General features: G+C 41.1%; 1 protein-coding gene across 5 annotated transcripts in view; it reads right to left on the minus strand.

The window, feature by feature from the left end:
* LOC149740197 (roundabout homolog 1-like) overlaps positions 1-10,451 on the minus strand; it is a 40,705-nt gene extending 30,254 nt beyond the window's left edge. For 2 of the 5 annotated variants that reach the window (XM_089872035.1, XM_089872034.1), the window contains exons 1-3: positions 9,229-10,451; positions 3,389-3,628; positions 2,902-3,051 (exon numbers count right to left, since the gene is read on the minus strand). In XM_089872035.1, coding sequence (XP_089728161.1) covers positions 2,902-3,051; positions 3,389-3,628; positions 9,229-9,436 — 598 coding nt within the window. In that variant the 5' untranslated portion in view covers positions 9,437-10,451. The remainder of the gene's footprint in view (positions 1-2,901; positions 3,052-3,388; positions 3,629-9,228) is intronic. The other 3 variants (XM_089872037.1, XM_089872032.1, XM_089872033.1) reach the window with 3 other exon arrangements.
* Between the last annotated feature and the right edge of the window lie 4,617 nt (positions 10,452-15,068).

Genomic DNA, 15,068 nt, shown 5'->3' on the forward strand with positions numbered 1-15,068 from the left:
GCAGAGTCTTAGGGACGCAGTTCCAAGGAGCAAAGGGATCGATATTACAGCCAATAAATGAAGGTTGTCCTGTGCTAGAACAATTTCTCATCGATCACTTCTTATTAAGCACAATCGATCGTTTTTTGAGCACAACAACGAGAAATGCGAAACAAGCTGCACAAGACGCGGGTGGCTGAAGCAATTATACAGCAATATGTAGTCCTGGCTACAAGATATCGACCACAACAGACTTGCTTGGTCAGCCTACCTCCTTCCTCATTTCATGCGCTTTGTTAAAGAATCCATAATTACATTTGCAATATACAACACATATTCTTATAAGTAACTACAATGCAATGCAATAAGTCCACCAACAATATAGCCCACCAAAAAAAACGACCTTACTTTAGATTAGTGAGACCAGATTTGTTCTTCCGAACAAGTTACTTTGGCATGGTGACTCAGAATTGGCAACAAATTTCCCGGGACGGAATCCAATTACGACTTAAAAATCGAACCCGGGGCTTATCGTAATCTGGTTAACATGAGCTGTTTCCAAACATTTTGGAAGCGCAAATCATTTAATCGGTATAACTCAACACGCCACGTGTCAGGGTTTATAAGCAACAAAAACATAGCGGCTCGAACCAACAAACTGGGACCACGTACAAAGCGAAGTACCAACGAACAGCTGCGTTTCTGTTCCGAACGATTTCACGCAAACTTTCAACGGAAATAGATGTCCCGTGCACGTGTACTGTTCGATCAAGCTGTTTACCTCACGTGTCACACTGGCACCATACATAACACTCGAGTAAAACGACGGTTATGTGCGTTTTATAAACAAAACCGCGAAACGGCTGAAAATCACAACGTACAAACCCAGGTCCGGAATTCTGACAGTTTAGTTTCAGCTGTTCCAGTAACAACTTGTTAAAAGATTAAGACCTAACCCTATCTGTCTTGGTTTAGCAAGATTATCTCGTTTAATTGGTTGGTTTCGGGTTTTCAATGCAATCCATCACACTTGAAGTCTCATAAAATCACAAAGAAGTTAAAGGTGAAAATAAGGCAACCAGAAAATTGGACACTGACGCTGATTTAATGCGAAAACTCGGTTTCTGGATAAGGTTATTTGAGCAAAGGCACCACTACACTACAGCACCACTTGGAAACCATGCGAAGTTACAGAGAAAGAAAGGCTGGAATACGTCACAAATCTCACAAGAACGTTCACAGCTTTATCTTTGCGGATTCAACCTTAGAAATCAATTCGGGGTGAAATTAATTAAAGTTTGATTTATCAATCAACGCAAACAGCTTCTGTCAACTTAGCATGATCTCACAGTTTTATATTCCCAGCTCTCAGGCTTAATCGGAAAACCGCAAAGTTTTGACGAATCGAAGAAGCAAATATGAGCTCGTAGCCCAGCAACCGGGCAACCAACGGTGGGTAGAGCAATAAAACGCAACGCACCGGTCGACCAAACCGACTTCAATAAACTTCAAAGGTTGAGAGTGCGACAGAAACCAGTGTTATTTGAGTAATAAGAGAAACGATGCTCTTACGTCGACGTGGATAGTAGCCACACGTTGTACGGTAGCTCGATTTGCGAGTAATTCTACACTAGACGCAATTTGGGAAGGAAAATGGTTATTGCGTCATGTTTATATATATATCATCAGTACGAACACAAAAGCAGTATATGTTGGGAATACGGGTTGGGTCATTCATTCGATTTAAAATCTGGACGCTAAATGTCACCACCACAACTGCGCGTTATTGTTACATTAGACTCTTGATTCCTGCCAAATTACTATTATTATTCATAACAGCTCAGCTTTTGTCCAGCGCTCGTTATATGAACGAGGGTGCGGGGTCTAAACGGAAACCGGCCCACGGCTTCCCGTACGTAGAACTAGCACGACGACGACGGCGGAATCATTGTGGACCGAAATAGAATCGAATTATTTTGCCACAAACGATGGCCCGCAGATTTAGGCTGTATTATACCGACGTATTAATTACTACCGGGCTCGGGCGTGTTTGTCGTGCACTGATAAGCGAGCTGGTTCAATTACCCTCACAAAGGGGTCTTCTAATGGATCCCGGGAAAGGAATATTGCAAAGCAAATACCGCCGAGATGATATCTGCCACTCGACGACAAACATTTCTGTTTTACCCGGTGACCCACACCATCTCCGTAGTCACACTACTAATGCTGCTCCTGTTCCAGCAAAACACACATAAGAAATAGTTACGACACTTTTCAATAACGGAATGCGTCCCTGAGTCGTACGGTTGGTATTTTAGTGACATGATCCCTTTCGTTTGTTTATTTAAGCACAATGTACCTTCTATGGCGTTTGTTGAACCTTAATGTTTCTTTTACAGCCAACATGTATTAAATTAACCGGAGAAAATATGGCTTAACAGCACGAGTGCTAACACTAAACAAACAGAATAAGATTCCACGATAAGACAAAACAAGTCACACGATTTCTTACGGAACAGTTCTCTACCAAGCCAGACAAACGATAAGACGGTGATTTGCCATATGAGGAGATTATTAAAATGTCCGACGTTATGTGTCAAACGTCAAAGGTAAACAAAAGCTCGTGCCAGAATGTGAATAAACCCGTAGCGCGATAACTTTAATTGGCATAGTGTATATCATGTGATAACACGGCATGCCTGGCAATGTCGTAACATGTAAACTAATGGTTTGTAGAACAGAAATCAAAAGGCAATTTAATTTCTTATAGATCTTATTGCGGACTCAATCAATAAGGCTTAGTTGACCACGCTCCTCAATACACAAGCATTCTAATCACAATCAAGCATCTAATGGTTTTTACAGAATTACTTCACCGAATTTTGCTTAGGATAATATTGAAGTGCAAAAACGGCCACTTACTTGCCATCTGGACAGTTACGTTTGAGCTTCGAGCTTCTCCGGCACTATTCACAGCAATGCATTGATAAGTCCCAGTATTGGCATCTTCGCCTCTGTGTCGGACATTTAGGAACATAAGTTCTCCGGGTGCAAGTTTTATGATCCCGCGAACTGTAAAGGGAGAATTGCATAAACCTTAGCCAAGCAATCAAAACTTGTTGAGAAGTACAAGTGCTCCTACAACTCGTTAAGTTTAAAGTGGTGCTCGGTCACACTGCAGACGTCTGTTTAGATTTGTTTATGGTATATAGTTTACGTAATTACCTTCATAACCATATATGGCATATAACAGTATAATAATTACCACACAAAAGCGTTAACTTGTTACACACAGCTCGTTTAGCTGCTAGAAATACTGGCGATTCTATATTCAAACCGAATGTAGGCACAATTTGTAACAACATTGAGGCAACGTAAAAAACAAATGATTCATAAAATTTCAATTTACCACTTTGGCTGTCCAAAGGCTGGCCATCTTTCAGCCATCTTATGGTGGGGTCGGGGAATCCAGTTGCTCGGCAGTAAAGTCGCACAGTGACTTCCGTATCATCAACGATGGCATTGGCAGGCTCCTCTGTTATTCGTGGTGGGGTCGCTTTATTGTTTAAACCGGAGCTGCGACGGGCCAGGGGTTGTGGCAAGGGCTGAGGGGCGTTGTCTGATGGGTCGGGATCAGGTAATCCGAATACTGAGAAATAATTTTAATAGGTTAAGGAATTTTGCCTATTGATTGGATCGTAAAATTTAACGCAGTTTCGAATTGCGGGGTTTAGATTTGTTTGGGACAAGAACATTCACACAAAACGCGTGTTTTCAACACCCTGTGCGCTCCCAAAGAGTAATGCGTATTCTCCATTGTGCGCCAGCAGCTTTAACCGCAAAGAAATCTCGGGTTTCAGGGGTAATGATTACTACCGACTTTTTCCCGCGGTGTGGCACCGAATTCTGAAGGGAGAAAAAGTGAGCATAGATTTCCCGGCGTTTTGTATCTGCCGGTCCACACACCAAGGCTGGGTTTAATTACAGTGGCTTGCCTGGCGCCCAAAGAAAACTCAAAGCCCCTGAAGCGCGTGCTAACGAAAAATATAAAGGTTTTTGAAACCAGTTACGTGGGATGTTTATCATATATACGAAAGCGGTCGATTTGTACACACCCAAAATGTGTTACTGTGTCTGCATTAAGCTGCAAGCGCTTTCAAGAGCGCTAAATGCGATTCGATCTTTTGTGTGTAAGAGGATTAAGTTGTCTGGCGGCGACGGCGAAACGGAAAGTTCACCGTCACACGGCCCCTTTGCATAAAGTGTGTCATGCGGTAATCCGTGCCCAGCACCTACACCTGCCTGACTGATAAACCCAGCTGCATGGAGCAACTGACTCGTGTAATGGCGTGGAACGTTGCGAGCGTGTTGCTGATCGGAAAGTTAACTTAGTTTGACACCGGAATCCATCAGCGGACTAAACTGGACAGCCGCAATACCTCAAATTAGACCACCGTACTGGAAATTTAGAGTGACTGAATATAGCATGATAAACAAAGAGTCCACCACACAAACACAAGTAATGTTTTGATCCAAAACATTAGACAAACCCAATTTTGGTTTAAATATTTTCAGCCCAGTGTCTGATATAAGAATGAAAACTCTTCTATCGAGCTTAACTCAAACGGTACCAAGATTCAAAATAAGATAGGAACCACTTTGTGTTTGACCAGTTGAATTGTCTTCGTTTCCTCCGTTCTTTTGTTGCGGTTGTTTATTGTAATTATCTGAACTGGCGGATTGCGTTCGTACTCGGATTATAAAGAGAATGGGTTAGAGTTTGGTGTTAACTACAAATCGTCCAATAGTACTTCAGATTGTTTGTTGTTCTATTGGACTACTGTACGAACTTAACTTTGGAATGTCGTTTTGGGGGTTAAGTTTCGATCCTAAAATTAGCGACTCATTAACGCTGGCGTTGAAACGATAACTACACTACTGAATTTAGAGACTTTACGATCTGTGAAGTGTACGTAACTTATAGATGATGGGCCACAGTATTTATGACTTAACGAGCTAAACCATTCCTCGATAACAGACAGCAAATCAACATCGCTATTGCAGATATATTACAGTTACTTTAAACAGGCAAAATTAGAAAGCTATTAGTCTTCATTTAAGGTAATAAACGTCATACTGAAACCAAATAATAACACTATTCAGTTTCATGAGATTCCGGTGCCACAGTGGATGTCTTTCAAGATATTTATACAAATAATCGTCATCAAAGCTCTTCAAGTCATAAAAAAAGATAGTTTAGATCAAACAATTCTTTACAATATATCGCGTTATAACGCATTTCCTGAGTTAACTCTGTTGAAGTGTTTTTGTGAAAAACTAAACGCACCGGCGCACCGCGACCATCACTGTTGCTGTCCGGGAGTATAGGGGAGTTTTCAAAACGTAAACAAGTCGCCGCGGTCGCATCCGGTATAGTCACGCTTCACTGGCAGTATATCGCATGGATCAAAAATTTCCGACTGAAAGCAACGACACAAGTCAACTTTCAAAAGCGAGCCGACTCTGGACGATTAATCTCACGCCCCAACAATAATAAAAGCTAAATAAAGAGATGTTATGAGCACAGTTTCCGTTTTCATCAAAGCGTTGCGCATAAGGTTGAAATAAAGTCTCTGTCAACCCAAGACAATCAATTCGTTCCGAATTATGGGCGAACTCGGTAATGACATGGTGAGTACGTATGTTCATTGTTTTCATTTAAAACGTAAGCTGAGGTGATATACCCCCTTGGATCCTATAGTAAGAAGATTGCCATTGTAAATCCTTCATGGAAACCGCATCACATGCTCAAGGACAATGGGAGATCGCCAAGCGTATGTTCACGTTGGTGATCGATCGCAATTTCTAATTACGCAACAGAAATTTGCTACCGCGGCGACTCCTTGGTTCGATAATTCAATATAAGAGGCCTGAATATATCGCGTGTTGCGGCCGATGCTAAAAATTAATGATGTCTCGGTCAATTCGACGCGAAATCAACGTCTGCAATGTTAAAAAGATTTTGACAAAAGATTCGCGGACATCTCGATATTTGAGTGTTCCAGCTAGCAACATATTGGTGATCGCAATTTAATTTACAAGTCAGCGCAACTGGCAGGATGCGATGGACAAAAGCCGAATGTAGACCGGATATTGATATATTTACAACCATAAGGCGATACTAAGGAAGAGGCCGTGAATCAAAATTTTTCTGACGACTTCGCACCGGTAGATCGTTGTTTACTAGTTTCCCATGACGAAGTAACGTTGTCGTTTTCCGCAGGTCACACGTGGGAACCGGTTCTGTGCAGTTGCAACACACTTCAGTAACGTAGCCAAGGTCATTACTGGACAGAAAACGGTGCCAGCAAACCTGCGTATTTGATATGATGGCAACCGCCTTGGTGGGCTGTAAATTGCGCTGTTTTGGGAACGGTGAATCATTCCTCGGTTAAGAGGTTTCGAAACAGCAACAAGCACTATTGGCTGTGTGCTTCAAACCAGCTCTAAATGTCTATTCGGCGTTAAGTTGGGTCACAGGTCAAAGACTGTTATGGTTCCCAACTGCGGTAGTCGAACACACATTACAACGTGGCTAATTGAAATTAAAGCGGACTGCAGACAAATTTTATTTTAATTAATCTTCCCGTAAGAGGAAAACCAAACTTTGACGCGTTTACCTTAGTCTCGGTTATCAACGCGAGTAAACGAATCAAATTCCTTACTAGTGTGAAAATGAAGTGATATTTGCGGGTGGCAAAGGAATAACCTGATTAGATTACGACGTAATTAATTTAAGTCATCGTAGCCACGTTTGCCGTACACGGTGACAACAGGTACAATTTCAAGTGGCTGGCCTTGATTTGCGCTACAGTTTTCTAGGTAAGTGCTGGGTTAACCAAAGGCTGCTGGGCTATCATAACTTCTGTATATGAGAGTATCAGACTATTTATTTAAGGCAGGTTTATGTACGTTGTACAATGACAGGCAGCGTCTATAAATTAAAATGTGTTGTTGTGACGGTTGAGAATGTCAAGAGACTCTCAGGACCGTGGTCCGGCCGATTGGTGGAGCGCAAATAAAACCGAAGGCGGAAAACACACAAGCCGTGGCATTCCTTAAAATAGCCGAGTTCGGATTTAACGTTAAAGGTTAATCAACAACAAAGGGCCCTACGTACCGCAACGCCCAGTTAGGAATGGTCATGCGTTGATATGATTTTACAAGTTTTGGTTGCTAGCTACTTCTAATGGGATCCATTACTAATTTAATCAGGCCGGCGACCTGACTCGGCAGACGACAGATGCGCATTAAAATGAGGCTGTTTCGGCTGAATAATTAACTGGCCTTAGCACAGCAAAGTGTGCCGAAGACGGCAAGATAATAATTTGTTGCGCTAGGGTCGTAGAATTCGTTGTGGATGTCACGAACGTCAAAGTTTGTTATCGCAAGCTAGATACCGTCGTTTATTTTCTACTATTATTCATAACATCGTAAAATTGTACAGTTTCAGACAAGGCCATGTTAGAGGTCGTCCATCAATACGACGGCTCATGAATTATAGATAGCAAGGAGACTGGTGGACTCGCTTTGTGTTAATCCTGCAATTGTTTCTCTTTCCAGAGTCAGTTACTACAGTTCTCACTCGCTGGCTGCACACGAAAGGTTGTCAGCGTAGACAGACAACCTGATGAAGGTATCACGTGATACAGATCGATCGGGATCTCGGGCCGGTGAGTGATAACCACGAACCAAAGGGAAACCAGGACAGCAACACGAGGCAGAATAACGATTTGCAAACCTAATTGCTTCTAGCGAAACGTGGTGCATCAAGCGTCCAAGTAGCGTGCATTTTTCACACGCTGCGTGTTCGGCAGGTCACACCGCTCAGCGCTTACGTTACTGACCATTATCTATGCATGCTGTTCGTACACAGTATACGGTTTCCTGCAGCAGACTAATACAATATCTGTTAAACCACTGGCCACGCTTTCTGGCGTAGATCCAAGAGCGCGCCGATCGGGGATCGTTGCGAAACGTTGTGTGCTCTTAGCACGAATTAATCACCAGCCATTTATGGGGCGGGATAAAACTAAACGGTAATTAAACGGATTGGAAAGTTCACTGCGGGCACGGCAATCCAAACATACATTAAAATATATCTTGGCTCTAGGAAGCTCACATTCCGCTAAAGCTTAAGATCAACAAGTTTAGCAGCGATCCTGCACAATTCGAACAAGTGCAGGTAATTTACGACAAGATCGTTTCGCACGACAAACAGTGTCATTTTCGGTCGCCAATAAAAAGTTTTTTTACTGTCCGCCCTTAATTTGCTGCCGTTTTACTGTTTGTAAACATCTAACGACCGAATGCAATGCGCACGGTTGGATTCCTGACGAGCTGCCGTCCCCGAAAGCAAAAGTTTATTACCGAGCTGTAAACACTGCGAGTAGACAATGAAAACTCGGACCGTTAACTTCCGTGGTGGTCGTAGCTAATGAGCATGAACTGATACGATCAGGTGTTATTATAAGCAATATTTAAAGATGTCAATCGGTGATCCCAGGCAGCGAAAAGGCTCACCATATTGCAATGGCCACGGAGAACGAACTTTGAGGCGTATATGGTAGCAGCTGTGCTTTATTATTTTACACCGGTAGACCATGATAGAAATCTTTCTTGGACGAAATCGATTTGGGACTACGTCAAGTTAAATGCGTCACTAAAACCACCGTTTTGGCGACTTTCGTAACACAGAACGCGGAAAAGAAACGGAAGTCTCGGAAAACGTACCTTCGGCTGCCCTACTATTTATACGTTCAAACATTCGGAACAACAATTTTTTCTTAAAAAGCGGAGCCATTAAAACTTTATCACATCACGTAGAGGAAAAATGCTGATCTGCCTTTGTATAACTGGGCAAGGCCCATGGTAACCTCACAAACCGGTAGCGATCGTTTTCAGACAGTTTGCTTTGGTAATCCGTCGACTGGGTAATTCGTGACCCATATTGACAGTAATGGTTGTTGGAAAGTAGCCACCGCATTAAAACTCTCAGCATTCGATCGAAGATTCGAGCGGGGTCAATAATACGAAGTACGGTATGAAGTCGAAAACGCACACGGCAATGAGTACATGCACCATATGTTTCCCTTTCGTCTAAACCCTGCATTACTCCCGATATATCATTTACTATACATATTGTACAAGGGAAATACTATTAGGCTTAATGAGAATTAAGTTTCTTACCTGTTTTACCGGCAATAAATATCTGGATGCAGAAGACGAAAACAATCTTCTTAATATTCATTTTTAAAGAGTTATCACTTTTTAAGCAGTTTGAGATAGAATTTTCTATTGAGTTTAGAATTTCTTTTGTAGACGAGTTAATTCTCGTTCCATCAAGTTTTAAATCCACGAGAAAGAACTTGAATCCTGGTTGGAAACACGAGTTCATGAATATGTTGTTATAGTAATTGCATTTTCTGCCCCGGATTGCTTTCGTCTGCGTCCTTTAGTTTCGGAATGTAGTCCCAGGAGAAATAAATCCACTGTTTCTCGTTCTGGTATTCAAAAACGGAGCTCGACCGCGACAAGAGAAAGAATCAGAAAATTGCCTAAATTGCTCTGACCGGTGAACCTAGTCAGAAGACAAGTTATTATTGCCGTTAGAATAAAAACAAACAACACAAAACACGGTGCGTTTCAACTTGACACAAAGAGTAATGTTTTAACATTTTACCCAAAGTGTGCTGCCTACTGTCACATGCTAACTTCGTTTAAGCGCTAACTACTCGTCTACCAAACACACTTACTTATAGGTGGTTGTAAATGACTAACCGTCTGCATTCCGCGACAAAAAAATACAAACTTTACGAGCAAAAAACAGCTGCCTGAATGGAATAGGAAACATTACGTCCTGCAAACGACCTAGCACCCGATATTCTAAGACAAAAGAATATTTTGCGACACACATAACTAACACGTCAAAATAATTTCAAACGATGACGCAAATCAACCGAGATAAACCCTTGCGATGCGAAGCTCTGATCTGTGGTGCACAACACTCGTTATATACCATCTCTTCACTCAGCCGGTCGGCAAGTGAATTCGAAAAGGGATTACCCGTTTTCCTGCTCACCAAGAGTCTCGCGCTTCTTCTCATTTGCTAATTCTCGCCCTTTCTCTTTTGCTTCTCCTATTTCTCTCCCAGAGGACCTAGGTCAGGCGCACGCTTTTTGTTGCAGTTTCCTTGGCGCAAAATGAAACGCAATCCGGCCGCAGATAAACCATACCGACGAGAAACCCTCAAATATCAAACCCGAACCATAATCCGATTTCCAGTTACAACCACGCGCATCTCAATCGACCCTTCACCCGTTTTTGACATCTGGTACCGGAATTACGAACCGTCTTTCCTGTTTCACAATATATTTTTTCAAAGCTACAATACACATTTTACGCTAAATTCTCCAAACTTGCCGAAGACACAAATTACAAAATATTTTGTTGCTAATAAAACTTCGGAAAATATTTAAATATCCGCCGGCACTCGGAGCTTAAATTTCGGTCAAGTCATAAAAATGAGGCCGAAGTCGAATTTTTCCAAAAAACGGCATGTATGACCCTAGTTATATTCACGCAACGATGAGTCTTATTATCGACACATTTGATCTCAGGGTTAACTCATTAAAGTCAGGTTGCCGACCACTGAATGTAACTAATAATTTCAAAACATGGGATATACACAACATTATTTAACAACAAAAGCAGTTACAATAAATAAACTAACTGGAAAATCGTCTGGCGTTTTTGCCGCAGTTTTCGATGGTAACTTGACCCATTGTTGCCTTATCGTGCCCTGAAGCCGGAATAAGATAAGACACTCCAACTAACAAAGATGGGCCTGCCCGTGACGTTTTCACTAAAAGCGCGATCGAGAATTGCCTGAATGGATTGTTTATTGACGACAACGTAGCAAAGTAAAGATTCCAACAGGCCAAAATGACAGAGCACTTTCTAGCTTATATTTCGCACGGAATCGAGTTGTTTAGTTTGCAGAGACTAATCTAAACACCAAAAACAGGAATGTTTTGAAGTTGCATCACACACGTACCGAATCCCAAATCGGCAAACTCGATGTTCCGCACAAGGTTTCGAACAGATGCAGATAACACGCGTTACACCACCAATCACTGACGTGATGATTAAAAATTTCACGCGGGGCAGTGCGTCGGGAGTCGAAAGCCTTCACCGTTTGAACGGAGTCTCGTGTTTACAGACAACTCTTAATGTTTAGATTTCCCGTGTTACAAAACTTTTGAATCGATATAAATATTTTGAACTCCGGCGCAGATCAAACGCAATTCTGACACTTACATCTCAGCCCTAGTGACGTTATACCAGCTGGTTGCCTTTGACAATATCCTGGCTAAGTCCGAAAACAAACAGCAAATCCTTCTCGGCGGTTTGCCTTAACACCAATGGTACATTCACTACTGTCTATTCAGCTTGGCCATACTTTATTCTTATTAGCGATCCTTTGCGTGATCAGTCTATATTATGTTTACTCCTTGTTTACGCTCACACTATGAGTACTTTCGTCACCTCGAAAGTCACACATAGGCCATAAAACTACTGCACTGCTGACTCGGTTTATCAACTGTGAAATAAACATTCGATTTTGCTGATAAGGCTAACTGGTATCGGCAACAAAATAACTCAGCAGAGATTCTCCGCACCAGCTCGCGTCCACGAGCAACGTGAAGTGTCGTTTCACTTCGAAGCCGCAGCTACTTTTTTCTCTTTCGTGACATACGAGGTGTAGGCTCCATAGCGCCGCTACCGACAACAGGGTTTATTAATTATGAATAGCGTTTGCTAATGGCTGGAAACAGCGCTGAGGAAAGACTGTTTGTCGGCTCTGAATAATTTATACTTCGGCGCTCCTATCTGGAAACATAGGGCTCTGAATAGAAGTATACAAGAACTAATATTAAGTTAGTGTAAGCGCAGCAATTTCCAAACACAATAAAGCATTAAAACTTTTGCCAGAGATGATCACGATATCCTACAAGCTTAGCCTCGCATTCATTGCCGCGTGGGTGGTCCGCTACTTGCTGCACCAACCACTGTCTAACACAGTTTAAAGCACGCGCTCAGTAAATGTATTGTCCTACAACGGGCGTTCGCAACTCGATCATCCGCACAATGAAACACGAGGAACGATTTCGTCTTCGGTTACACGAAAATTGAACGTCGGTAGCCGTCAATGAGTTACAAAACGTCGTTAATTGCTCTGGAAAGCGCCAATTGCAATGCGTCGGCACGCGGTACGAATTAATCATAGTGTTTAGACAACGCGTGCGTTCGCTATCAGTGCAACGAAAACACCGAGCAGTTTGCTGTACAATACAGGTGAACACACCCATATAGGCAGTAAAATACAAATACGCATACATAGTGATGCGTTTAAGTTTGTTTGTAGTATTTGATTATGTGCACTTTTAACCTGACAACACACACCTATAAGCACGAGATGCGTAAATTAGGAATAATTAGTATAGCTTTAGTATACCTGCCCACCAGTGACCCTCGCATTGCCTGTGCAAATACAAGGGATCCGTTAATCTGGCTGAACAGGAAGACGCAATCTGTACACAGGTATAATGTTGTGTAATTAGCCTCGGTACTTTTGATCCAAAGCTATCTAAGATTAACACTACAAATATCCGATGACCTTTTTGGACGAATGGACGGGCCGTACGAGCACTGACCGTTAGCTATACCGGTATGTTGCAAAAAAACAAATAAGATAAATTAAGTTTAAAACATAATATTGTTAGTAATCTATACAGCCTATATACAAATAATTCTTAGTCAACAATATCTACCGATATGTAAATAAATATTATATACATAAACATGCCTATACCCTCGCTTTAGTGTGTTATAAGCACCCATGCACACGTTACTCGCAACTTTTATGTTAAAACTTAACTAACTTTTTAGAAAATATGCGGCGAGCACAGAAAAGTTTATAAAGAGACCTTGCCTAACTGCGGAAACTACCGAACTGTACCTAAAACATGCACTGAGCGAGAAATCCTACAACCTTATACCCGAATCAACTAACTAATGTAACTTTTCACACCTTGTGTCTCTCTTTATGCGAAGCAAAGATTTCCCGCCGATGTGAACAAAAACAACGGAAAAGATTTCGCACCTTGGAACAATAGACCGGTCGGTCATCGCAATAAATAACAGATCGTTTGCAATGCTATCTCTTGTGGCCTCGTTTTGTCTGTATCGGTGGTTCGGGAAAAAGCGAGAGGTGTCGCGTTTGTTACGTCACAATAGCTGGACAGGTGACGCTGCTTCCTTCTCCGTTGGAAAAGTTTGAGCCTGCTTTTGATGCACGAAAGACCGGAAATTGCCCGATGCACTCTGCCCAGCAAGTGAATTCGTACACGGATGATGTCGTTGCAGTTCTAATAAGGTATACTTCGTATGTTAATAGCTATCTTGGTAAAGCCGGTGCTATGCGCATTAAAGGCAATTTGACATTTTAAATTTATTTATGTAAACTTTTAAGCGTTTTATTAGGCTGAGTTTTAGCCTAAATATATTTTCGAATCGAGGTGTATTACTCACCTACAAAGTGTAAAGACAATTTTTAAACGTGGGAAGAAATTCCCGAAAAGTTACTCCGTAGCTCCCACTTACGGTTACAAACTAAAACACGAACGAATTCCTTACAGTGCAACAGGAGTTGTCAACATTTTTTGCACAATGTGCGAAAAAATGTGCTCGTTAAAAATGTGCACATTTAAATGTGCGACCTGCACATTGTGCTTGAAAATGTGCGTCCTGCACAATGTGCGAAAAAATGTGCTCGTTAAAAATGTGCACATTTAAATGTGTTACAGTGAGAGAGAGAGAGAGCGATTGTAACTGAGGGGATTATAAATCTAAATTAAAATCTACATCTTATTAAACTTTGACGTGTAAAGGTCATGTGAGTATGGTGAAAAGTCATTAGAAACGTAAATGCAGCCATATCATTAATTGCAAATATATTTGCTTGATTAACGTGGCGATTGTTGCATGACCCAGAGACAATGCGATTATCTTAATAAGAATGACTGCAGTAAAATCATGACGTTTTACTGCAATCGAATCAAGTCAAAAAAATCAAGACGAAAAACACCAATTTATAAAGTATAGTAGTTGGGCGGGAAAAGGCGAGACCTTTTTAAATAATATCCCTTTATGGGTACCCATTTGATGATAAACAAAAACAAATGTTACAGTATTATTCGACAATATTCTCACGGTTCAACAAAATATGCGACAAATGTGGTTATTGTTGTCAAGTATTAAAATTCGGTGTTAAACGAATACAACAAGTTTTTTTATTGTAAGAAAAATATATTCGAAATACAGCCACATATACACCTATATAGAACCATATGCATTTTTATGATACCATATTTATATCAATTGATGTTCGAAGAATACCAATTCTACATACAATAGCATATACTGTAGGTAATTAACGTGTTAGAATCTATATAGCAGTGGAGCAAAAAAATTAAACTTTAGTTTCCTATTATAGGGTGTTTCCGATTTGATAAGATTACACCTGATGTGCGAATGCCTAAAACCCCTCGTGTGTATTTTAATATATATTTTAAATTATTGTCAAATAATAAAGGAATGATAGTACTAATTCGTGGTATGCTGACCCCAAAACCGTCATGTATTTTGTTTTTGGAAATATTAGGTAATATGTGCTAAAGTATCCCATCTTCCCCCACTCCACCATATTTTCAGTTTGGAAATATTTGGAAATGTATGAGTCATTTCTTCCCCGCTCTTATAATATATACCGGTCTATACCGACATCGGAATTTTCGTATTATGCGAACAAATCATTACATTGCTATTTTTGACAGTGCCAAAATTCAAACTGAGAAACAATTCATTGTGTGGTATTCTTGGAAATACTCTAATTTTATATTCAATCCATGATCAATTGCTTCCGCTGTATGTTTTAATGCTCGCTGCTCGCTTTTAATGAATGCATG

Source organism: Ciona robusta, chromosome 2 (assembly GCF_009617815.1).
Source record: "Ciona robusta chromosome 2, ASM961781v2".
Lineage (NCBI taxonomy): Eukaryota > Metazoa > Chordata > Ascidiacea > Phlebobranchia > Cionidae > Ciona > Ciona robusta.